Here is a 25,620-nt window from a genome sequence, read left to right on the forward strand (position 1 = left end):
AAGGAAGGAAGGAAGGAAGGAAGGAAGGAAGGAAGGAAGAAGGGAGGGAGAGAGGGAAGGAGGGAGAAAGAGTAAGGAAAGACAGGGAGGAAGAAAGGGAAGGAGGGAGGAAGGAAGGAGGGAGGGAGGGAGGGAGTGAAGGAAGGAAGGAAGGAAGGAAGGAAGGAAGGAAGGAAGGAAGGAAGGAAGGAAACAAGGGAAAAAGGGAAAAGGGGAGGGAGGAAGAAAACAATTCTTTAATGCACCTTAAACTACTTGTTTTCTTGAATGTGTGTGTCTGTGTTGGTGTGTGTTTGTGTATGTGTGTGAGCATGTTGTATGTGTGTTTGTGTGTCTGTGTGTGAGTGTGTATGTGTGTGTTTGTGTGTGTCAGTGTGTTTGTGTATGAGTGTGTGTGACTGTGTTTGTACGTGTGTGTGTGTGGTGTGTGCAGATCGCCCTGTCCCCGGGTCTGGACGCTGTCCAGCGCTGCCCCGCTGTCCCCCGCTTCCTCCTGGCAGACATGCAGGTCATCCTGACGAACCCCATCTCCATCTCCCCGGTGCTGGGCGCCCCACTGCCCTGACCCCCTCTACCTCCTTGCTCAAGACGGTGAGACCCGCGTGACCAGTTCACAGACGCTCCATTCCTCAGATGTTGCCTGCCACCACCAGAACTCGAATACAAGCAACATAAACGAGTCAGGTGCCACCGGCCCACACCTGTCACCCCGGCTACTCAGGAGGCTGAGATCTGAGGATCGCAGTTCAAAGCCAGCCCGGGCAGGAAAGGCTGTGAGACTCCTTATCACCCATGCACCACCAAAAAGCCTGATGGGGAGGTGTGAATCAAGTGGTAGAGCACCAGCCTGGAGTGAAGAAGCTAAGGGACAGCACCCAGGCTCTGAGTTCAAGTCTCAAAACTCACACACACACACACACACACACACACAAGAAACCTAATCATCACTCATCTGAAATAGAAACCCCTGGTCTTTTTGTTGTTGTCTGCCACCGGTCTTGAACTCTGGACCTGGGCGCTGTCCCTGAGCTTTTTCACTCAAGGCTGGCGCTCTACCACTTGAGCCACAGCACCACTGCTGGCTTTTTGAGTTTAGGAAGAAATTGGATGGGTGCTGGTGGTCACGCCTGTAATCCCAGCTACCCCAGAGGCTGAGCTCTGAGGATCGAGCTTCAATGGAGCCAGGAAACTCCCCAAGACTCTCATCTCCAACAAAAAGCCCAGAGTTGAAAATACATCACACCTGGTAGAGCAGCAGCCTTGAGCACAATAAAAGCTTAAGGGACAGGCCCTGAGTTCAAGTCCCAGTACCAGCACTAACAAACTAACTATAAATAAATAGATAAATAAGTAGAGGGAACGCTGTATTGGCAGTCAGGCAGGCTGAATAGCTGGCTCATTCTATCCGGTGCTCTCTTCCTTGTGATGGCCAGAGAGGGGCTTTTCCTGAGTGGACAAAAGGATCTCAGCCACCCAGGTGAAGATCAGATGTTCCAATCAAAATATGGGCTTTATCTTTGGGTCTGTGGGTGTGTCAGACCTGAGGCTTGAACTCAGGACCTGGGTGCTGGCCCTGAAGCGTTATCACTCAAGGCTGGCGCTCAACCACTTGAGCCACAGCACCACTTCCCATTTTCTGGTGGTTTATTGGAGATCAGAGTCTCACACACTTTCCTGCCCGGGCTGGCTTTGAACTGCATTCTGCTCTCAAATTTCTAAGCACTCATATATCAGCTGAATGCTACGATCAAGTAGTGTCAAATCATCAAGAATTACTTACTGTCAAGTGGCTCACACCTGTAATCCCAGCTACTCAAGAGGCTGAGATCTGAAGATCGCAGTTCAAAGCCAGCTCGGGAAGGAAAGTCTGCAAGACTCTTATCTCCAGTGAACCATCAAAAAGCCAGAAGTGGAGCTGTGGGTCAAGTGGTAGAGCACCAGCTTTGAGCAAAACAGCTCAGGAACAGAGCCTAGGCTTGGAGTTTAAGCCCCAGAAAATAAACAGTAATTAATAATAATAATAATAATAGCCAAAACATGCATTGGAGAAAAGGTAGCTTCTACAACAAAATGATAGTGACAAACCTGGTTACTTGTATGCAGAAGAAAACTGAACCCTTATCTCCTATTTTGTGTGGAAAAAAAAATAATCAAGTTAAGACCAAAGTCCTAATGTAAAATTTGCAACTTGAAAATCACTATAGGAAAAAAAAAACACTGGAAAGTTCTAAGCCAAAGCAATTATTTTCGGAATGAAATTTGGATGTCTCAGCAAGTCCGGTCAGTCAGCAACTGGCCACCGGTCTCCCTCCGCGTGGAAAAGTCCCAGGGCGTGAGTCCGTGTGGAAGCTAGCCTTGGTTGAATGTCGAGGTGAAGATGCTCTCCGGATTTATCAGTGGAGGAGGTAAAAGACAAGGACAGCCATGGGAAGTTATGCAAATGTATGCAAAGACATGCAGATGAATGCAAATGCATGCAAAGAAGACGGAGTCCAGTTGTATAAAGAATTTGGGGAGACTCCATTTAAACTTACTCTAGAGTTCATGCTTGGATTTTTTGGAAAAATTATTGATATTATTTTTTCTGAAATACAATTGGAGGGTTGATGCTTTTAATTAGTTAATTCAGTGTCATCATTTCTTCTCATAATGCACAATCTATTTTATATATATATATATATATATATGTATGTATATATATGTATGTCAGTCCTGGGGCTTGAACTCAGAGCCTGGGTGCTGTCCCTGAGCTACTTTGTTCAAGGTTAGCACTCTACTACTTGAGCCACAGCACCACTTCCAGTTTTCTGGTGGTATATTGGAGATAAGAGTCTCACAGGGGCTGGGAAGTTGACTCAGTGGTAGAGCGCTTGCCTTGCATGCCTGAGGCCCTGGGTTCGATTCCTCAGCACCACATAAGCAAAAAGAAAACCCCAGAAGTGGCGTTGTGACTCAAGTGGTAGAGCGCTAGCCTTGAGCTGAAGAGCTGAGGGACAGCACCCAGGCCCTGAGTTCAGGCCCCACAGCCAGGCCCCCCCCCAAAAAAAAGTCTCACAGATTTTCCTGCCTGGGCTGGCTTTGAACCACAATCCTCAGATCTCAGCCTCCTGAGTAGCTAGGATGACAGGTGTGAGCCACCAGAACCCAGCCCAATACTAATTTTTTTTTTTATTTTTACTTGCTGGGCCAGTTAGCAGATTTTTGAACATACATCATCTTTAGGACACAGTTAGAAAGGGATTACAGGCGTGAGTCACTGGTGCCTGGCACTGTGAGACTCTTATCTCTAATGAACAACCAAAAACCCAGAAGTGGAGCTGTGGCTCAAAGTGGCAGAGCATTAGCCTTGAGCCACAGAGCTCAATGACAGCACCCAAGCCCCAAATTCAAGCCCCGGGACCAACCAAAAAAGAAATTTCAATGTAGTATTTATGACTCTATAAAATGGAACAGTGATTGCTTCTCTTGAGCAAAAATATTGAGGGGCTGGAGGCATGGTTCAGGTGGTAGAGGACTAGCCCATGAGTAGAAACATCAGATCAAGAATTCGAGTCCATGGGCTGGGAAGGTGGCTCAGTGGTAGAGCGCTTGCCTTGCATGCCTGAGGCCCTGGGTTCCATTCCTCAGCACCACATAAGCAAAAAGAAAAAAGCCGGAAGTGGCGCTGTGGCTCAAGTGGTAGAGCGCTCGCCTTGAGCTGAAGAGCTGAGGGACAGCGCCCAGGCCCAGAGTTCAGGCCCCACGACCGGAACAAAAAAAAAAAAGAATTCGAGTCCAGGTTTTGGGCAGAGAGAGAGAGAAAGAGAGAGAGGATTGAAAATGCTAGATCTAATGTGTTTATATTGTCAGATACAGCCTGGTTACAGAGATTTGGATGTAATAAATGAAAGACCCCAGACTCACTGGGATGCTTTCTTCAACGGGAGGGCACCCCAAGAACCAAGACTTTAGGCCAGCAGCTGCAATAAGCAAGAGGAGTTTATTAGGCGTTTGTGCAAACGGGCTCTCTGTCCAGGACAGACAGGAAGCCCCGAGCAGCAGTTACAGGCACTTTTAAAGACAAAAGCCACAGGATTAGCATAAGACCCCAGGCTCCCCAGGACTGGCTCAGTTTATAACACTCTTTGTAATAAAACAATTGGCGAGGATGATCAAATGGAGATAAGGGTTAGGGAGTTTTCGGAGTTACAGACTTGTAATTAATTAACATTTGGCCTAATTTGTTGGGCTCACCAGATGGTCCTTATCTTGAGGCCTCTAAACTGAGAATTTTTATGCAAGAATGCAGAGGAACATACTCTTTGTTCCTTATCTTGGGTCCCATTTGGCCACCTGGGGAATTTACTTGTTAGTTCTTTATTTATGACTACAGAGCTTGTCCCAGGGCCGACATCTAGGCTCTGAAACTTTTTATTTATCTCCAGGGAGGGGAAAGGGTCAGTGCTAGCACAAGCAAGTTTACAGAAGCAAAACCAGCAGTTAGCAATTGTAAAATGGAACTCTAATTTTAATCTTTCAATAAAGATGAATATTGTCTTCCTTTTCCAGATGAGTTTGCTGTGGATTCTTACAATATCAATGGCATTTCTCCTTAATGCAACAAAACAAGGCACAGGAAAGGGTAAGAACATTCTCTGGACACACATGTAAGAAAATGAAAACATGAAGATTAGAAGGAGCATAGGGAAGTTTCTAGCATTTCACGGGGTCTGTAGCTGTGTATTATACACCAGTACTGTGATAACTATGACAGATTTCATTACGAGCCTTGGCACTGATGGCTCAGGTCTATAATCCCAGCTACTCAGGAGGCTGAGATCTGAGGATCACGGTTCAAGGCCAGCCCAGACAGGACCGTTTAGGAGATTCATCTCCAGTGAGCCAGCAAAAAGCTAAAAAGGGAGGTGTGTCTCAAGTAGTAGAGCACCAGCCTTGAGTAGAAAAGAAGCCAGAACATGAGTTCCTGAGTTCAAGCCCCAGTATTGGCACACACACACACACACACACACACACACACACACACATTTTTACTTGCTTTAAAAATAGCTTTAAAGTCTTCAGAGCTGTATATAGGTATTGCATAAATCTCTCATTTGCGTTTTATAAATTGACAGGTCAACTTTTACATAAGCAGGTAAAAATATTTATATAGCTGGGCACCAGTGGCTCACGCCTATAATCCCAGCTACTCAGGTGGCTGATCTCTGAGGATCCCAGTTCAAAGCCAGCCCAGGCAGGGAAGTCTGTGAGACTTTTCTGTCCAATGAACCACCAGAAAACCTGAAGTGGTGCTGTGGCTCAAGTGGTAGAGCACCAACCTTGAGCTGAAGAGCTAAGGGACAGTGCCCAAGCCCTGAGTTCAAGCCCCACGACCAAAAAAATAAATAAATAAAATAACAAAAAATATATATGTATATAAATCCATGTATTAAGGCATATATTAAGGTTCATCCATATATTTTTTATATCTATACAGATACACATCTATTTGTGTGTGTGTGTGTGTGTGTGTGTGTATGCTAGTGCCAGGGTTTGAACTCAGGGCCTGGGTGCTGTCCCTTAGCTTTTTCGTCCAAGGTCGGTGCTCTACTTCTTGAACCACAATCTACTTCAAGCTTTTTGTTGGTTCATTGGGGATTAGAGTCTCACAGACTTTCCTGCCTTGGCTGGCCTTGAATCCTGATCCTCAGCTCTCAGCCTCCTACGTAGCTGGGGTGACAGGCGTGAGCCACTGGAACCAGCTTTCCTTTATCACTTTATTATCACATTTATTTATTATCCTTTTAAATCCCAACGGGAAGACGATTCTTTGGCCTGGACTCCTCTTCTTCACTGGACCTGGGAGCTGATGCTCTGTGCTCTGCTCCAACTGCCTGACTCGGCCATCGACTGATTTCCTTTGCCCGGCATTAAAGGCGGTCGCTCCATATCTCTACCTCCAGGGTCTCGTGTCTTTTTGCACGTTGTGCATTTGTCCATGCGAGAAGCAACTCACAGGGCTGTCGTGGGTGCAGAAAAGCATCCTCTCCCAGCAGCCTGAGCATATTGATTCGCCCTACAAGAATTACACAACCTTGATAAGAGGTTTGGTGGGGTGGTTTTTCTTTCTTTGAACTGATCCAACTTCCCACCAGCTCCTGGCTTCAATATGTTCATTTACCTTGGACGCTGTCCCAGAAGTCAGAGAGAGGAAGGCTGGGGGCCTGTCCTGAGGCTCTAAGATGAAGATAATCACACACACACACACAAACCCAAGCCAATTCAGAGTTCAGACTGTCTTTAGGGTGTGTTTTCTGTTTCTGTCCTCATTTTTTTTTTTTTTTTTTTTTGCCTAAGTGCTGAGATCAAATGCAAAGCTTGCTACAGCCAGGCCTGTGCTAGCAATGCCCAGCTCACAAATGGGGTCATTAACTCAAGTTTATTTAGATAACACACACCCCTGGCCCACAGGACGCGAGCAGCTCCCATTTCACTTCTTGGTGAGTGGGGGAATTTTCACACAATCCCTGGTGTCCTCTTTTCCCCCTAAGGGGCCTCTATGTTAGCCTCTGATCCGGAAAGATCTGTGGGTATGGCAACAAGGAAGACCAGCTCTGCATGACTTCACTGAGAGAAGAATCAAGAAAGAGCTTCTTTGTGCAAAAATGCTGCTGGTGGGGGGCTGGTGGCTCACACCTGGAATCCCAGCCACTCAGGAGGCCGAGATCGGAGGATCGCGGTTCGAGGCCAGCCTGGGCAGGAAAGTCCATGAGACTCTGATCTCCAGAAAACGGGACGTTGGGGTGTGGCTCAAGTGGTAGAGCACTCGGCTTAAGTGAAAAAGCTCAGGGACAGCGCCCAGGCCCTGAGTTCAAACCCCATAAGTCACAAAATGAAAACAAACCACAAATGTTGCTGGCATCTCAGATTTGCACACTGCACAATAAATAATAAATTCCGTTTATTTGCTGATAAATAAAACTTGATAAAGTCGAAAACTTTTGTTTTTATTCTGCCAAATGGCATTTTCCCCCTTTTTTAGCTTCTTAGAGGTTTTAATTTTTTTAAGTGTTTTTTTTTTCCTCTTGTTTAATTTTTGCAATTATTGGGGCTTGAACTCAGGGCCTGGGCGCTATCCCTGAGCTTTTCTGCTCAAGGCTGGTGCTCTACCGCTTGAGTCACAGCACCACTTCAGCTTTTTGGTGGTTCCTTGGAGATAAGAGTCTCACAGACTTTCCTGCTTGAGTTTTCTTCCAACCAGGATCCCCAGATCTCAGCCTCCTGAGTAGCTGGGATTACAGGCATCTGCCACCAGCACCCAACAGGCAAGAGTCTTTAAATAAAACAATAAAGGATCTCATTCACACCTGTAATTTCCATGATTTTTTTTTCCAGCCTGCTCCCAGCAAAAGCCAAGTATCTATCACCCCCAAAATACCAAATTCACAGGGGCACCAGTGGCTCACACCAATTATCCAGCTACTCAGGAGGCTGAGATCCGAGGATCCCAGTTCAAAGCCAGCCCGGGCAGGAAAGTGTCTGAAACCCTGATCTCCCATGAACCAGCAGAAAACCAGAAGTGGCGCTGTGGTTCAAGTGGTAGAGCACCAACCTTGAGCTGAAGAGCCGAGGGACAGCGCCCAGGCCCAGAGTTCAAGCCCCACAACCGACAAAAAAGGAATACCAGGTTCACTGTTCAAAACTGTATTTATGACAGATATTCCTGCTCTTTGTGTTCGTCCAAACGACTGTGACTAAAGTCACCAACTTCCTCCAACATAGAGCAAGTCATTGCCTGACATTCTGTAAACAGCCAGGAATTAGCCAGGGATTAGAAATGTGGCCAAAGGTGAGGATGGTTTTTTTTTTTTTCCACTTGGGGAAATTAGCTTAACTGCAAAAGCTTCAAAGGTCTAGCTGTTACCACTGAGCATATAAACATTGCCAGCAATTCCAAAGCCAACCCTTTTCCTATGTACGGATTGATTCTCCTCTAGACTGGGTTTATGGAAACCTTTCAAGTCTATAACTGTCATGACTTCAGCGTTCTGACTTTTTTTATAATGACTTTTGTTTGGTGGGCGTTTGGGTTGTTGTTTGGTTCAAGCCTGGGGCTTGAACTCGGGGCCTGGGTGCTATCCCTGAGCTTTTCTGCTCAAGGCTAGTGCTCTCCCGCTTGAGCCACAGCTCTGCTTCCAGCTTTTTTGGTGGTTCATTGGGGATGAGTCCCACTGACTTTTCTGGCCTGGGTTGGCTTCACACGGTGATCCTCAAATCTCAGCTTTCTAATTAGCTGGGATTACAGGCGTGAGCAACAGCACTCGGCTTTGGGGCATTTTTTTTTTTTTGGTACTGCGCATGGAACCCAGGGCCTGTAGCTTACTCTATGCAAGCACTCTACCATGTGGGCCATGCTTCCAACCAACAGCTTTTGCTTTTGCTTTTCTTTTTCACTAAAGTTTGGGCCCTGGTGATAAAGATTCCATACTTAACCATCTTTGAGAAATGTGTCCTAGCTGTTAGAATACCCTGATATCGCTCTTTGACTTTAACACCTGGCTCAACGCTATCATTCAACTTTAACTGCGGCCTCTATTTTTACGTCATTCCTGACGTAAATAATATAATAATCCTATAATACTTGCAGGTAATAATTATATTAAGTAACTATCGCTATCATACTGTTGATAATCTATTCACATCGCGGCTTACAATTTTATTTTGATATGTGAACATTCATTTGCCATATATATGTCTGAGTGTGTATGTGTGTGTGTGTGTGTGTGTGTGTGTGTGTGTGTGTGCATGTGTGCCAACCCGGGGCCTGGGCACTATCCCTGAGCTTTTGTATTCAAGGCTGGCGCTCTACCACTTGAACCACAGCTCTACTTCTGGTTTTAAGTGGTTCATTGGAGATAAAAGTCTCATGGACTTTTCTGTTCAGGGCTGGCTTTGAATTGTGACCCTCAGATCTCAATCTCCTGAGTAGCTAGGATGACAGGCGTGAGCCACCAGTGCCCAGCATGAATGATGGCTTTTATTAATAAATTATTTCCAGACAAGATATTTTAGTGTGCAATACTTATTAGGAATATAGTAGCTCTGTGTAGTTTCAACAGATGATATATTGATAATAATTTTAACGATGATCTAGAATTTTTTTTTGCCAGTCCTGGGACTTGAACTCAGGACCTGAGCACTATGCCTGAGCTTCTTTTGCTCAAAGCTAGCACTCTACCACTTGAACCATGGCTTTTTCTGTGTATGTAGTACTGAGGAACCCGGGACTTCATGCATGCTAGGCAAGTACTCCACCACTAAGCCACATTCCCAACCCTAGAATTATTTTTACTACTTTGTAGACAGAAACGTCTTTCCAGAATTTGATTGTATTTAGTCACATAATGGAGAGATCAAGAAAACATAGAATGCCTTTTATATCTTGCTCCTGATGAACAATTTCAGAGATCAAGTAGACAGGTTACAAAGAATATTTTTAGTGAAATTCTTTTAGGAAATATGTATTTAAAAAAAAAAGATTTGGAGGCCGAGCGTGGTGGTATATGCCTTTAGTCTTGGCCATACAAGGTACTAGTAGTAGGATTGAAGTCAGAAGTTGGCCCTGGGGGGAAAAAGTGAGAACCTAAATATTAAGATAAAATAATTTTTTTAATGTGAAACTCTATCTGAAAAGTAACAAAAGCAACCAAACCTGGAGATGTGGTTCATGGGTAGAGCGCTTGTCTAGCACGCACAAGGATGTGAGTTCAAAGCCCAGTTCTGATCTTGAAGATCGTTAAAGAGAACAAAACACTTCAGCAATAGTACTGTCTTCCCTTTATAAATCAAATGCATAAGATATAAGTTCAGTAAAGAATTACAATGGTATCACACGCAGTGACACCAAAGGACGCTCTTAGGAGAGGAACACAAAGGCACAGGCCTAAAATAGTATCTGTCAACATGAACTCCAGGAAATGGACACAAGAGGTTGGTTTTCTTTGTTGTGGTTTCTGTTTCCTTTTCTTGCTGTCTGGTGTGTTGGCTTCTCTGTCTCTGGGAGGGTGAGGGGGGCACAGAAATGGGGGGACAGAGGGTGGACAACGGCAGCCATGGTCCTCACTGGACACGATGTGGAAATGAACTCTACAACTTGTGGGGGGGGATGGGAGGGAAAAATGGGGAGAGAGCAAAGGAAGAAATGGATTGATGACCTGATTGATGTCACTGTCACCCCTCTGTACCTCACCTTTATAAAAGTAAAAAACAAAAAAACAAAAAAAAACCACTTTCGTTTAAAAGAACACCATATAAAAATCAACATGGTACAATGTTAATGACAGCTCGGATTTGGTCCTCCTTTGAAAAGCAAAACGCAGACAGGGGACAGGTGATCTTCCATTCATTTTGTAAACTCTGTGACGCAACATTTGATAAATACAGGCTTGGTAAATACCCAGGAGTTACAAGCCTGCAGTCTATATTGCTCCTAAAGGTCCTGTGCTGTTGGTTATTACGTCACCAGTCCCAGAACCAGCCCCTGGAGAATTTGGGGAGCAGCTGCGGGGGGGGGGGAGATGGTGGAGATCAGGAGAAATAGAGAGAAACCACACAGACTCTGTGAGTCAGGGCCCAGCGTGCAGCACCCGTAGCGCACCCCTGCAATCCCAGCTACTCAGGAGGCTGAGATCCAACGATCACGGTTTAAAGCCAGCCCAGGCAGGAAAGTCTGTGAGATCATCTTCAATGAACCAAGAAAAAGCTAGAAGTGAAGGTGTGGCTCAAATGGTAGAGCCCCAGTCTTGAATGAGAAAGCTCAGGGACAGCGCCCCAGGCCCTGAGTTCGAGCCCCAAGACCAATGCCCCTCCCCAAACACTGCATATTGGTTCATTTACCATTGATGGGCATTGCACAAAAGGTAGGCCTGGGGATTTCTCACTCAAGGCTGGCACTCTACCACTTGAGCCACGGCACCACTTCAGCTTTTTGCTGGTTCACCAGAGATAAAGAGTCTCATGGATTTTCCTGTCCAGGCTGGCTCCAAACCAGGATCTCAGCAGCAGGGATGACAGGTGAAAACCACCAGGCTCCCGGCTAAAATTGATTTTTTTATAGTGAAGTAGTTAATATGTGACAAAAGCAAACATCTACCGGTTTTCTTTCAGGGCTCATCAGCTGGCATCAAACCTGGGGTGAAATCACACAGAGCTCAAGGAGTGTGTACGGTGGGCGCCATGCCCAGCTCTTGTCGCCATGAGGAGAAGACTCCCCAGGCCAGCCTTGATCCTCCTCCTCCCCTGCAGCTAAACCATGAGCCATGCTTCCAGAAAGTTCTATCACCCTTCATGTCTTCTTCCCTCTGGTGTCATCTTTATGGCTTGGTTTCCTCTCAACTTCTCTGTCATGGGAAGGACCATGGCGTGCGCCATGCCTTCTAATTCTAGAAAAGACGGTTTCATTCACGGTGTGGGGCCACAGAATTCTTACCCCCTCTCCTTCCCTTTGTTCACCCTCTGCCCCCCCATTTCTGTACCCCCCTCGCCCTCCCGAAGACGAGTAAACGAACAAACAAGACAAAAGGAAAAGAGAATAAAAACAGCACTGAAGAAAAAAAAACCCTCTTGTTTCCATTTTACTTTCAGCTTTTCGCTGGCTCATTGGAGGTTAGCATCTCAAGGACTTTCTTGCTTGGACTGGCCTCAAAACGCAATCCTCAGATCTCAGCCTCCTAAGCAGCTGAGATGACCAGCGTGAACCACGGATGCCTGGCAAAGACAGAGTTTTTTTAACTGTCCTATGAAGAGACTGAGGTTTTCTGAGTGCTGTTCAGTAACTGAAAGACAGAAATGGCCAGGCAGATGTGGGGCTGGCAGGTTAGCATCTTTTTATTTGTATTTTTTCACTGAATCCTTCAGCTAACCATTTGGGGGTGGGGGCAGGGGACTGGCCTTTGGGCTCGGGGAATTTCCAGCGCAAATAATCCAGACTTCCCCTGTAATCTCTCCTAGAGTAGAAAAGGAAAGAGATGATGTCCAGAAAATGAAATATTACAGACACCTCAACAGAAAACAGCTGTGCACGAAAGAAAAATTTAGGTCCTAGAAGAAAAGGGGCATGGTTCACACCTGTAATCCCAGCTACTGGGAAGGCTGAGATCTGAGGATCAGGGTTCAAAGCCAGCCTGGGCAGGAAAGTCCCTGAGACTCTTACGTCTAATAAACTACCAAAAAAATGGAAGTGGGGTTGTGGCTCAAGTGGTAGAGCTCTAGCCTTGAGCCAAAGAGCTCAATGACAGTACCAGGACCTAAGTTCAAGCCCCAGGACTGAGAGCAAGAGAGAGAGAGAGGCCTTTTGTCTGGGTGGTGGTCAATGAAAAGCAGGCCCAGATGGCAGAGCAGTGATTTCTTTGGGGCTATCAGGTCAGATGGCTAATGATCAGATGGGTTTGGCTTGATTGGACTTCCATCACCAGACAGGGAAAAGAAAGAAAAGAGCTAAGGTTGGTACTGATATGGAAGTGAGAGCAATTCAGCTTCCTTCCATGGTGGCTTTTCTAAAATAAAGTTCGAGGCCCAGGACTGGCACAATGAAAAGAAAAAGAAAGAGAATACGAAGAAAAGAAAGGAAGGAAGAAGGAAGGAAGGAGGAAGGAAGGGAAAGAAAGAAAGAGAGAGAAAGAAAGAAAACAAAGAAAGAGAAGGAAGGAAAGAAAAAGAAAGAGAAGGAAGGAAAAAGAAAGAAAAAAGAAAGAAGGAAGGAAGGAGAGAGACAGACAGAGAAAGCCATGTGACAGTAGCTCACACCTGTAATCCCAGCTCCTCAGGAGGCTGAGATCTGAGGATCATGGCTTGAATTCCGCCCAGGCAGGAGAGTCTATAAGACCCTTATCTCCAGTTACCACCAAAAAGCAGCAAATGGAGATTTGGCTCAAGTGGCAGACAAAAAAATGGGACAAGTGGGAACTCAAGAGCCCTGAGTTCAAGCTTTCAAGGGAAGGAGGGAGGGCAGGAGGGAGGGAGGGAGAGAGGAAGGGAAGAAGGAAGGGAGAGAGAAGGAGGGAGGAAAGGAGAGAGGAAGGGAGGGAGAGAGAGGGGAAGGGAGGGAGGGAGGAAGGAAGGGAGGAATTAAGAGAAAGGGAGGGAGGGAGGGAGGGAGGGAGGGAGGGAGGGAGCTGCACATGAAGAAGGAAATGAGGGTTTTCAGCTCTGATTCCTTGATGAATTAGTAGTCTGTACATTTAAATATTCAATACCAAATATTTAATAACTCATTGTTTCTTGCCCAAGGTATTTTAACATTCTGAGGATGGATCTTTCCCCAATCCAAGAGACGCATGCTTCTGCTTGTTTGCTTGCTTGCTTGTTTGCTTGCTTGCTTGTTTGCTTGCTTGCTTGTTTGCTTGCTTGCTTGCTTGTTTGCTTGTTTGCTTGCTTGCTTGTTTGCTTGTTTGCTTGTTTGCTTGCTTGCTTGCTTGTTTGCTTGCTTGCTTGCTTGCTTGTTTGCTTGCTTGCTTGCTTGCTTGCTTGCTTTTTGCTTGCTTTTTGCTTGCTTGCTTGTTTGCTTGCTTGCTTGTTTGCTTGTTTGCTTGCTTGTTTGCTTGCTTTTTGCTTGCTTGCTTGCTTGTTTGCTTGCTTTTTGCTTCCTTGCTTGCTTGCTTGCTTGCTTGTTTGCTTGCTTGCTTGTTTGCTTGTTTGCTTGCTTGCTTGTTTGCTTGCTTGCTTGTTTGCTTGCTTGCTTGCTTGTTTGCTTGCTTGCTTGCTTGCTTGTTTGCTTGCTTGCTTGTTTGCTTGCTTGCTTGCTTGCTTGCTTTTTGCTTGCTTGCTTGCTTGCTTGCTTGCTTGTTTGCTTGTTTGCTTGCTTTTTGCTTGCTTGCTTGCTTGTTTGCTTGTTTGCTTGCTTGCTTGCTTGCTTGCTTGCTTGTTTGCTTGCTTGTTTATTTGCTTGCTTCCTTCCTTCCTTCATTCCTTCCTTCATTCCTTCCCTTCCTTCCTTTCCTTGCCTTTCTTCCCTCCCTCCCTCTTTCTTCCCTTTCTTCCCCCCTCTCATATGCTGGTCCTAGGACTTGAACTCAGGGCCTGGGCGCTGTCCCCCAGCTCTTCAGCTCAAGGCGGGCGCTCTACCACTTGAGCCCCAGCGCCACTTCCGGTTTCCTAGTGGTTCATCGGAGATCAGAATCTCACGGACTCTCCTGAGCATCCTTGCAAACCGGGTGGTACAGAAGAACTCCTTCTACTGCAGCCCCTTTGTGGTCCGCATCCCGTTGGGGTGCCAGGGAGGGGGACAGGGGCCTGATATGCACCCCTAGAACTAGGAAGAAAGCATCACTGAGGAAAGATTGGTAGCTACGAAGCAAATTTCAAATCAGATGCTAAGAGACCAAAGTTCTGGATTTATTTGACACATTTGTTTTAGTAGTGGTGTGTTCATGTCTCTGTGTATTTATGCATTTATTTTTCTGCCAGTACCGGGGCTTGAACTCGGGGCCTTCGTGTTCTTGTTTAGTTTTTTCAGTCAAGGCTGGTGCTATACCGCTTGAGCCACACTACCACTTCCAGCTTTTTGGTGTGTTCCTTGGAGATCAGTGTCTTCACAGACTTTCCTGCCCAGGCTGACTTCAAACCTGCGATCCTCAAATCTCAGCTTCCAGAGTAGCTGGGATTATAGGTGTGAGCTACCAGCCCCGACCTTCTACTGAATCTATTCATATGAAATGAACAATGCAATTGAGTTCATATGTAGTGTCAGATTACCCAATCAGAGGAATTAATTGTAAAATCAGGGATTCTTATCCCATATTCATCTTCAGGGCCTGGCCAGGAAGAGAGAAAATGAGGAAAGAGCTGAGATCTTTGTGTTTTAGATTCCACCGTCGCCATCTTCCTCGGCCATTCTGATCGCACAGGTCCAGGGAGCGAGTCAGCTTTTCATGCAGAAGAAAGCAATGCAAATCCTCCAGGTGGAAAACCCAGTTTTTGTGCAGACAGACAAGCCCATGTATAAGCCGGGACAAACAGGTATGCTCTTGTCCTGCTTTTTCTTGCTTGATTTTTTGTATTACCTGGAGCTTCTGTCCACAGCCCACTCATGAGGTGAAACTTCCCTCTGTTCCAGTGCAATTCGTGTCTGTGGATGTCAATTTCTACCCCTTGAGCCCAGTGATGTGTCTCCAGTCTGGAACAGCCAAGCTAGCTCTGCTCCTGGAAACACCTGACACAGTTAAACTAGGTTTAAGTCAGGCCAGGGCTGGTGGCGTACACCTGTAATCTCAGCCACTCAGGAAGGCTGAGATCTGAGGATCGTGGTTCAAAGCCAATCGGGGCAGGAATGTCTGTGAAATTGTTTCCGCCAATGAACCCCAGAAAACCAGAAGTGAAGCTGTGGCTCAAGCAGTAGAGCACCAGCCTTGAGCAAAAGAAGCCCAGGGACAACATGCAGGCCCTGAGTTCAAACCTGCACCCCCCCCCAAAAAAAAAAAGAAAAATGTTGACGATCAAAGCACTTCATCTTGAAGATCAAAGATTCGGTTTAAGGGCCTCTCCTACAGATTACAGCTGTTTTTATGAAATCCAAGATGAAGAACATTTGCTTTCTCTCTTTAACACCCACTCCTTGTTGGCAAAACAACACATTTGCAAAACCAAAGGTCCCGCTGTGTGGACCTCTTGATCTGAATCAATTTCCTCAATTTGAATGTTATTTCACAAGAACAGCCATGGAGTGAGAGTTCTCTGTCCCAGCCAGATGCTGGTGGCTCAGGAGGCCGAGAGCCAAAAGACTGTAGTTCAAATCCATCCTTGGTAGAAAAATGATCTGAGACTCCATCTCTCAAATACAACCAGCAAAAAGCCAAGCTGCAGGCGTAACTCACAGTGGTAGAGCAGCAACTGAGCTTTCTGGTATCAGAAAGAAAAACAAACAAACAACAACAAAAAAAAAAACAGCCACTAGTGGCTCACACCTATAATCCCAGATACTCAGGAGGCGGAGATTTGAGGATTGAATTTGGAGGCCAGTCCGCACAGGAAAATCCATGAGACTCTTGTTTCCAATGGATGGCCAAAAAGCATATATATATATATATATATATATATATATATATATATATACACATATATATATATATATATATACATATTATCAGGCTGGAGTTTCTGGAAAACTTGGGTAATATTTTTATAGGGCCAATTTGCCAGACATTTATTTGGTTTTAATTAATTAATTAATTAATTAATTTTGTCAGTCGTGGGTCTTGAACTCAGGGCCTGGGCGCCGTCCCTCAGCTCTTCAGCTCAAGGCTAGTTAGCGCGCTACCACTTGAGCCACAGCGCCACTTCCAGCTTTTCTGCTTATGTGGTGCTGAGGACTCGAACCCAGGGCCTCAGGCATGCGAGGCGAGCGCTCTACCACTGAGCCACCTGCCCAGCCCTGTGCTCTTTCTTGAGTCTCACCCCATTAGCCAAAACATAGTTCACCTTTCCGGTAGTCATTTTGTTAGACAGTGAATGGAGGAAAACAAAGGAAGGGTGACATTGCCCAAAACATTACCTGACTCACGAAACAGTAACTCCTCTGTATAACACCCCAATAGTAACCATAAAATTATATATTTAAAAAAAAAACTATTCATTGCCAGATGTTAGTGGCATCCAGCTTCTCAGGAGGCTGAGATCTGAGGATCACGGTTCAAAGCCAGCCCAGGCAAGGAAAGTCCATGAGACTTTGATCTCCCATGAACCACCAAAAAACTGGAAGTGTTGCTGTGGCTCAAGTGGTAGAGCACCAACCTTGAGCTGAAGAGCTCAGGGACCTGAGTTCAAGCCCCATGACCAAAAAAGAAGAAGAAGAAGAAGAGAAGGAGGAGGAGGAGGGGAAAGGGGAAGGGGAAGGAGGAGAAGGAGGAGGAGGGAGGAGGAGGAGGGGAAGAGGAGGAGAGGAGGAGGAGGAGGAGAGGAAGGAGGAGGAGAGGAGGAAGAGGGGAGGAGGGGAGGGAAAATGGACTGTAGTTTGTGGGTTAGTGAAGCTGGATCTGGAGGAGGTGAGTTTGAATGGCGTTGAACTCATGAAATTCCTGTCTGTCTGTCTGTCTGTCTGTCTGTCTGTTAGGGTTGGAACTCTTGGGTTACAGATCCTGTGAAATCACAGTGGCCTTAAGCAAGCTGAAATTTACCAAAGTCCATTCTTATTGCAGACGAGGCCTACCTCTGTTTGGACAGGTAAATGGTCTTTCTAACATCATGCTAGCTGGGGCCATTGGTTTAGAACAAAATTTAAAAACCATAAAAGTGCAGGGTAAAAAAATATACACACATATGTATACATATATATGTATATATACATACATACACATACATACATGTATATACATATATACATACATATATGTGTGTGTATGTGTGTGTGTGTATATATATATATATATATATATATATATATATATATATATATAATGTTTCCAACAATTTATTTTGATGTAAGATCAAGGATTGGTGAGTGAAAAAACTCAGGGACAACATCTAAGGCCTGAGTTCAAGTTTCAAGAATGCTGTGTGTTGCGTGTGCACCCTGCACACACACAAGATATAATAAACTACCACTCCACATTCAAACTCATGTGGATTAAAAAAAAATCTCATAGTTGGGTGCTGGTGGCTCCCGCCTGTCATCCCAGCTACTCAGGAGGCTGCGATCTGAGGATCACAGTTCAAAGCCAGCCTGGGCAGGGAAAGTCCGTGAGACTCTGATCTCCAATAAACCACCAGAAAACCGGAAGTGGCGCTGTGGCTCAAGTGGTAGAGCGCCACTTTCTCCCAGATTCTAAGACCTCCAGCGAGCAGGGGAGGCGAACAGGAGTGGGCGATAGCTACTATCTCCTAGCGGTTATGGGCAGCCAACACGTTCCTCTTTCTAGATTCTTCTCGTGGATGACAAGGATCGGCCAATCCCCGATGAGAACATCTGGTGAACATCTCCATTGACACCACCAACTTCACCTTCTCTTCCACCATGCCTGTGGTAAGCAGGAAGAACCGTGCTCGAGGCAGGAGAGGCCAACCTAGAAATAGAAGAAAACCCAAGCATTGTGGCTCACGCCTGCTGTCATCATCCTGGATACTCAGGAGATCTTCAGATCTCAGTTTAAAACCAAAGTCTCTATCTCTAGTTCGATCAGCAAAAACCCAGACTGGAGGTGCGGCTCAAGTGGTCAAGCACCAGCTGAGAGCAAGTATGAGAACAAGAGTCAAGACCTGGTACTAGACCAACATGCACAAAAGAATACTGTACAAAGCCAGGCACCAGTGGCTCAAGCACTGGAATCTTAACTACTCAGGAGGCTGAGAACTGAGGATCACAGTTCAAAGCCAGGCCAGGTGGGAAGGTCTGTGGAGGCTCATCTCTCCAATTAACCACCAAAAAGCCAGAAGTAGAGCTGAGGTTCAAGCGGTAGAGTGTCAGCTTTGAGTGAAAAAGCTCAGGGACAGCACCCAGGCCCTGAGTTCAAGTCCCACCACTAACCAAAAAAAGAAGGAAAGAGAAAAATCAAAGGCAAAGAAATAGACAGGCTCTGTGGAATGAGTGGGTGCTACTTGGAGGGGGGTAGGGCTAAAGAGGGGGCATGATTTGCATATATGCAAATCAAGCCTGTTGCTACTGTATGGGGCAGGGGGAGGGGGAGGAGGGTCGCTGGGGGGGGCTGATTTACATGTGTGGGAATTTCACAGTGGAGCTTCATCCCTACAACGAAGGTCTGATGATTAAGAGAGACTGAGGTTCAAGCCCCAGGACTGGCAAAAAGTAAATAAATAACACTCACACAAAGGCAGCAATATGGAAGAGATAATATATAATTATAAATATATATGTTTATTATTATTAGGGTGTTCCATAGAAGCGTTGTTTTGGGGGGGGTTCAGTCATGGGACTTGAACTCTGGGCCTGGGTGCTGTCCCTGAGCTCTTCAGCTCAAGGCTGGCGCTCTACCACTTGAGCCACAGCGCCACTTCCGTTTTTCTGGTGGTTTATTGGAAATCAAAGTCTCCCGGACATTCCTGCCCGGGCTGTCTTTGAACCGTGATCCTCAGATCTCAGCCTCCTGAGTAGCCAGGATTACAGGATGAGCTACCTGCACCTGGCAAATTTACCATTTCATATGTCAGATCATCAGTAAATTCTTTTTAGACAATATCATCCTTCCTTCACTTTTCTATAATTTCTGTAATTATAATTGTGTGTGTGTGTGCACACGCGCGTGCGCATGTGCGCACACGCACCAGTCCTGGAGCTTGAACTCAGGGCCTAGCACTGTCCCTGAGCTTTTTCCCTCAAGACTTAGGCCACAGCTCCACTTCCAGCTTTTTGGTGGTTCCTTGGAGATAAGAGTCTCGTGGAACTTCCTACCTGGGCTGGCCTCCAATCAGGATCCTCCGATCTCAGCCTCCTGATAGCAGATGGTCACCAGTGGCCGGCTCACGCATCCTGTTTATTGCCCCTGTAGGCCACTTATAAACAGAACAGCCACGTGTGCTTCGACAGCTTCCTGGATGAAGTTCACCAGCAAGCACAGCACGTCGTGAAGAATGTGATTTCCTCCAGCAAAAGTTACGTTCACCTTGAACTTGTTCTGGGTACCCTGTCCTGTGGCCAGAGCCAGGAGATGTGGGCACACTCCATCCTGAATGAGCAGATCCTGAAAGATGAACAAGAGTTAACCTTCTATTATTTGGTAAGAATAGAAGCCACTGTGTCTCTTTCTAATTCTCTAGACCTTCTGAAATGACTAGATTCTTGTCAAAACAATGAGATGTGCAAGAAATTAGTATGAACGGGTTGGCTTTGTACTAGCCAACAGGTGGTCTTATAAAAAGAAAACTGGAAGTGGTGCTGTGGCTCAAGTGGTCGAACGCTAGCCTTTAGCACAGAGAGGCTCAGGGACAGTGCCCAGGCCCTGAGTTCAAATCCCACAACCAAAACAAGAAAAAGTTACTTTTTTTCCCTTGTTGTTGTTCTGGTCACCTTTAAATATTAAGTCACATTTCCTTCATTCTCTGACAGAGTAGGAAATTGAAACTAATGACAATTTCCGTTTTCTTTCTAGTCACATGATCTTAGATAATTAACCTGAGTCAACTCACCTGAATTAGTGCAGATGATGTTAACTCGTGCAATTGTTATGCAAATCAAGTAATTTAAATTATATTCTCTGGTACAGATACATTTGTGCTTTTTTTTTTTTTTTTGGTCGGTTGTGGGGCCTGATCTCTGGGCCTGGGCGCTGTCCCTCAGCTCTTCAGCTCAAGGCTAGTGCTCTACCACTTGAGCCACAGCGCCACTTCTAGCTTTTTCTGCTTATGTGGTGCTGAGGAATCGAACCCAGGGCCTCGTGCATGGAAGGCAAGCGCTCTACCACTGAGCCACCTTCCCAGCCCCTATACGTTTGTGCTTTTAAAAAGAGGCTCATGGGGGCTGGTGGCTCACGCCTGTCATCCCAGCTCCTCAGGAGGCTGAGATTTGAGGATCGTGGTTCAAAGCCAGCCCAGGCAGAAAACTCCCAATGAGACTCATCTCCACTGAACCACTCAGAAAACCAGAAGTGGTAGTGTGGCTCAAGTAGTAGGGTGCTAGCCTTGAGCAGAAGAGCTCAGGGACAACGCCCAGGCCCTGAGTTCAAGCCCCACAACGGATCGACGGCTGGGCGTGGTGGCGCATGACTGTAATCTCAGTACTCGAGAGGATAAGGCAAAAAGAATCCTGAGGTTCAGGCACACAGTGAGATCTTACGTTGAGACAGAGAGAGGGAGGAAGAGAAGAGAGAGGAGAGAAGAAAGGATCGACCATAAAGAATATCTGTGAGTTTTACCTTTGCCTACGCTATGCATTATATCGCATATTGTGGATGTTTTGCATATGTGTGGGAATATGCAGATCTGAATTATGGATGTTCAGTAGACAGTATATAAGCCGACCACTGCAAGATCATCCCTGAGTTACCGTGCGCAGGAGGAGCACTAGAGCAGGAGCAGCGTGGCGTGTGCGCCTGCGTGGCAGGTGTGTGGATGGACAGGTGCGCGCTGAACCCACGCCACTCGCGTCTCTTGTGCCTGCAGCTCAAGGCCCGAGGGTCAGCGCCACGTCCGGGACCCCCGTGCTGTCCCCCGAGACCGCCCCACGCCCCGCTGCTTTATTATCTTTAAGTAGTTGTACAGAGGAGTTTCCACCTGGCAGTGTGTGTGCCAAGCCTGCTGATGCTTGTCCCCCTCTCCCCTCTCCCCTCCCTCCTGCCCCTCCCCTCCCCTGGGCCATTGTCTCCCTCTTGTCTCTTCCTTCCCCTCCCCCCTTGGCCTCCCTCTCCCTTGGCCTCCCCTCCCCTTGACTTTCCCTCCCCCCTTGGCCTCCCCCTCCCTTCCCCCTTGGCCCTATTTTCTGTGTGCTGGTATTGGGACTTGAACTCAGGTCCTGGGCACTCTCCCGTAGCTTTTATGCTCAAGGCCGGTGCTCTACCACTTGAGCCATACCTCCACTTTCAGCTTTTTGCTAGTTCACTGAAGATAAGAGTCGCACAGACTTTCCTGCCCAGGCTGGCTTTGAATTTCCATCCTCTGATTTCAGCCTCTCGAGTAGCTGGGATTGCAGGCCTGAGCCAAGGGAAAGGAACCAAGTGACAATGACCCCCTCCCTTCCTGATCTGTAATCTAGAACGTTCTTTCCTTGAGGGAAGGGGGACCCCGCGCTCTCGCCCGCCACCCAGCTGCTGCTTTACGCTGTCCTGCCGAATGGAGAAGTGGTTGCCAACGTGCAGAAAGTTCACATCGAACACGGCTTCACCAACCAGGTGGGTGTGCCTGCCACGCCTGGCCTTCCTCCCCTTCTCCCTTCCCAAGTGTGGAAACTGAGGGCCTCACAGACATCCAAAGTCACCACCGAGCCAGGCGCCACAGCGCACGCCTGGAATCCCGGCTACTCCAGAGGCTGAGATCTGAGGATCGTGGTTCAAAGCCAGCCCGGGCAGGAAAGGCCATGAGACTCTGATCTCCAATGAACCACCAGAAAACCAGAAGTGGAGGCGTGGCTCAAGTGGTAGAGCGCCTGCCTGGAGAGAAAAGAAGCTCAGGGACAGTGCCCAGGCCCCAAGTTCAAGCCCCAGGACCAGCATACACACACACACACACACACACACCACTGTCTTATAAAGAGGGTGTCTTTCTTAATATTGTTTTCCATCCTATTTAGAGATCTATTTCAATGGCACAAAATGTCATATTTTACTTGTTATACAAGAAGTAAAAAAGCTGAATTTATCTGGAAGCACATTGTTATTCTGGACACATTCATTTGATAATTCCTGAAGGATTTTATCTGTATTCTGGTGTGTGTGTGTGTGTGTGTGTGTGTGTGTGTGTGTGTCTGTTACAGTAGTAAACAACTCACAGCTTCACTCTTCTACTTGGCTTTTTCACTCAAGGCTGGTGCTCCACCACTTGAGCCACACTTCCACACTTGGCTTTTTGCTGGTTCTCTAGAAATAAGAGGCTCGTGACTTTCCTGCTGGAGCTGGCCTCAAATCACATTCCTCAGCTCTCAGCCTCCTGAGTGGCTAGCTCACAGGTGTGGGCCGCTGATGCTGGGTTTGGGGGTTTTGTTGTTTTTTAAGACACAGTCTCATTGTGCGGCTTGGGTTGGCCTCTCGCTCACAATCCTCCCTGCCTCCGCTTCTCAAGAGCTGGTATTACAGGCATGCACCGCCATGCCTGGCTGAAAAATCAATCTCTTCATTTGGCACTCAGAAGCTGGGGGCAGGGAGGGAAGCTCCTTTCAGCCTCGTGTTGGAGAGTGACTTGAGACTGTATATAATATTCAAGAATGTCGCCTGATGATCCTATCTTGGGCATTACAGGTTCATTTGGGTTTTTCATCCACATAAAGCCTACCGGCCTCAGACATCCGTGTGAAGGTCACGGCCACGCTGCTGTCCTTCTGTGCCCTCCGGGCAGTGGACCAGAGCATGCTGCTGTTGAAACCCGAAAAAGAACTCTCACCGCAGGCCATAAGTCCTTTGCTTTCTTTTGCGCCAGTACTGGGGCTTGAAGTCGTGACCTAACACTCTTGCTTGGCTTTTCTTGCTCAAAGCTGATGCTCTACCACTTAAGTCACCACTTGCGGCTTTTTCTTTTGGTGGTTAATTGGAGACGAGTCTCTCGGAGCTGTCTTCCTGGGGCAGCGATGCTCAGATCTCAGCCTGCTGAGTCGCTGGGATTCCAGGCGTGAGTCACCAGCCTGGAGCTAAAACAACACTACCTCAACAGTGACAAACCACAACAACCTGAAACGTTTCATTGGTTCTCTCGATGCGACAGGTATATAATTTACTCCCCACAAAGACGCCGGTGAAGAGTCACGTGGACGCTGGTGTTAATAAGGACTGCATTTATGCGGAGGACATAATTCACAACGGGCTCATCTACTCTCCAAAACAGGACCCTGATGACGAGGACATTCACAGCATCGTAGAGGTCATCCTGCTTTCCCCTAAACATAGCCAAAACCCCTTTCCAAGTCTTCATTATGATGGAGATCCACTGGGCTTCTGGAAAGTTCCAGAATCTTCTATCTTCTTCTCTTCTTCTAAGGAAACCATAATTAACTGAAAACTAGAATAGAATCTCAAGAGCCAAAGACTGTGGATACTTGCCAACAACTCTGGGTTGTTTGTGTTGTTGCTGACTTTGTTTTTTGGGTTTTTTTGTTTTGGTCTGGTTTTTTGCTGGTCCTGGGGCTTGAACTCAGGGCCTGGGAACTGTTTCTGAGCTTTTGTGCTCATGGCTAACACTCTACCACTTAAGCCACAGCGCCATTTCTAGCTTTTCTGGTGGTTCATTGGAGATAAAGAGTCTCACAGACTTTCCTGCCCAGGCTGGCTTTGAACTGTGGTCCCCAGATCTCAGTCTCCTGAGTAGCTGGGATGACAGGCTGAGCCACTGGTGCCTAGCTGTCTCTGGCATTTTAAACACCAAGTGGTTTACTTTGAGGCTTCAACACCTAAGATGAGTTATCTATAGGTGACTCTTAAGAGTCAATTTTGTAGTCATTAATATGACAGTCATTTGTGCAGTAAGTATTCATATGAAGGAATGCTTGAATATGAAAAGCGCACAACTATGGCTGTCAGCTTTAGGGCAGTAATATTACAGAAAAATGGAAAAGATGAGCAAAAGAAATGTCATTGGCCAGGCCCTATGGCTCACGCCTATAATCCCAGCTACTCAAGAGGCTGAGAACTGAGGATCTCAGTTCAAAGCCAGCTCGGGCAGGCAGGAAAGTCTGTGAGATCCTTTTCTCCAATTAACTACCAAAAAGCCAGAAGTAGGGCTGTGGCTCAAGTGGTAGAGCACCAGCTTAAAAAAAAAGCCAACCAAGTTCCAATACTGCACACACACACACACACACACACACACAATATCACCTTGATTTTTTAGCATTAGCTCAACAGAGGAATAAAGACAAAGTTGACCCAGGTTGTGAAACTAAACACTATTACTATTTAAAAGGAATTAAAGCCTTTGCTTCACTTAAACTGAAGTTATTGTTAGAGGTCTGCAGATCTCTCTCCCTTCTGGAATACATAAAATTCTAAATTAGATGCCAGCCTTTAAGCTTATTAATTACCTCTTTCATCCGGGGATTTTACTGTTGTTGTTTGCTGTGTGTGTGTGTCTGTGTTGGTACCAGAACTAGGACTTAGGCTCAGAGCCCTGACATTTCACCTGGCCTTTTCACTCTACGCTGGTGCTCTACCACTTGAACCGTGCCTCCAGTCTGGCTTTTTGCTGGTTCTCTGGAGATAAGCGTCTCTTGGACTTGTCTACCCAGGTTGGCTTTGAACTGTGATCCTCAGACTTCAGGCTCTTGAGTCACTAGGCTGGCAGGTGTGAGCCTCTGGGCTTTAATTATGCTTCTGTAACAAGTCCTTTTCTTCTTTCCAGTCGGTAGGATTCCATATTCTGACCAATTCAAAAATCCATAAGCCGCGGTTCTGTGGACGCCTGTTTGGAGGGGTTTCTCCCCTTGTCACAGAGGAGGGAAGTGTGTGACTTGTCTGTTTCCACCATCAGAGAAAACAATGCTGGTGGGGTCCAAAAAGGTGGGGTCCAAAAGCTGACGTCACTGCGCATCAGATCGTGTCATCCTGCTGGTGATATTTATCCAAAGTTCCTCACGAGCGCCATGTTCTGCCTGAAAACAACTCTGTCTCTGTCTCTCCCGTCTATTTCTCTCTCCCCCCATTTCTCTGTCTTTTGTCTTTGTCCCTCATCTTCGTCTTTCTATCTGTTGTCTCTCTTTCTCCCTCCTTTTTCTTCTCGTCTCTCCCCCTTTGGCTCTGTCTCTCATTTTTGTTCATCTCTCTGTCTCCCCCTTTCTCTGATTCTCCTTCTGTCTGTCCCCCCCCCCTCATTTTCTCTGTCTCTCCTCTTTCTATTTCTGTCTGTCTGTCTGGGGCAGGGGTGGGATCCCCATGTCCAGGTCCTGAGTGGATCCCCACTGTGTGTCCGGGCCCAGGGGGGGCTCCCCGCTGCTGTGTCCGGCCCGGGGGGGGCTCCCCGCTGCTGTGTCCGGGCGGGGGGGGCTCCCCGCTGCTGTGTCCGGGGGTC

General features: G+C 46.7%; 1 protein-coding gene across 1 annotated transcript in view; it reads left to right on the forward strand.

Annotated features, from left to right (window-relative positions):
- LOC105991010 (alpha-1-macroglobulin-like) overlaps window positions 1-25,620 on the forward strand; it is an 88,002-nt gene that overhangs the window by 39,677 nt on the left and 22,705 nt on the right. The window contains exons 5-8 of the mRNA XM_013023569.1: window positions 19,473-19,700; window positions 21,723-21,806; window positions 22,926-23,045; window positions 23,329-23,478. Coding sequence (XP_012879023.1) covers window positions 19,473-19,700; window positions 21,723-21,806; window positions 22,926-23,045; window positions 23,329-23,478 — 582 coding nt within the window. The remainder of the gene's footprint in view (window positions 1-19,472; window positions 19,701-21,722; window positions 21,807-22,925; window positions 23,046-23,328; window positions 23,479-25,620) is intronic.

This window comes from Dipodomys ordii, unplaced genomic scaffold (assembly GCF_000151885.1).
Source record: "Dipodomys ordii isolate 6190 unplaced genomic scaffold, Dord_2.0 Scaffold69, whole genome shotgun sequence".
In the NCBI taxonomy this organism is placed as follows: domain Eukaryota; kingdom Metazoa; phylum Chordata; class Mammalia; order Rodentia; family Heteromyidae; genus Dipodomys; species Dipodomys ordii.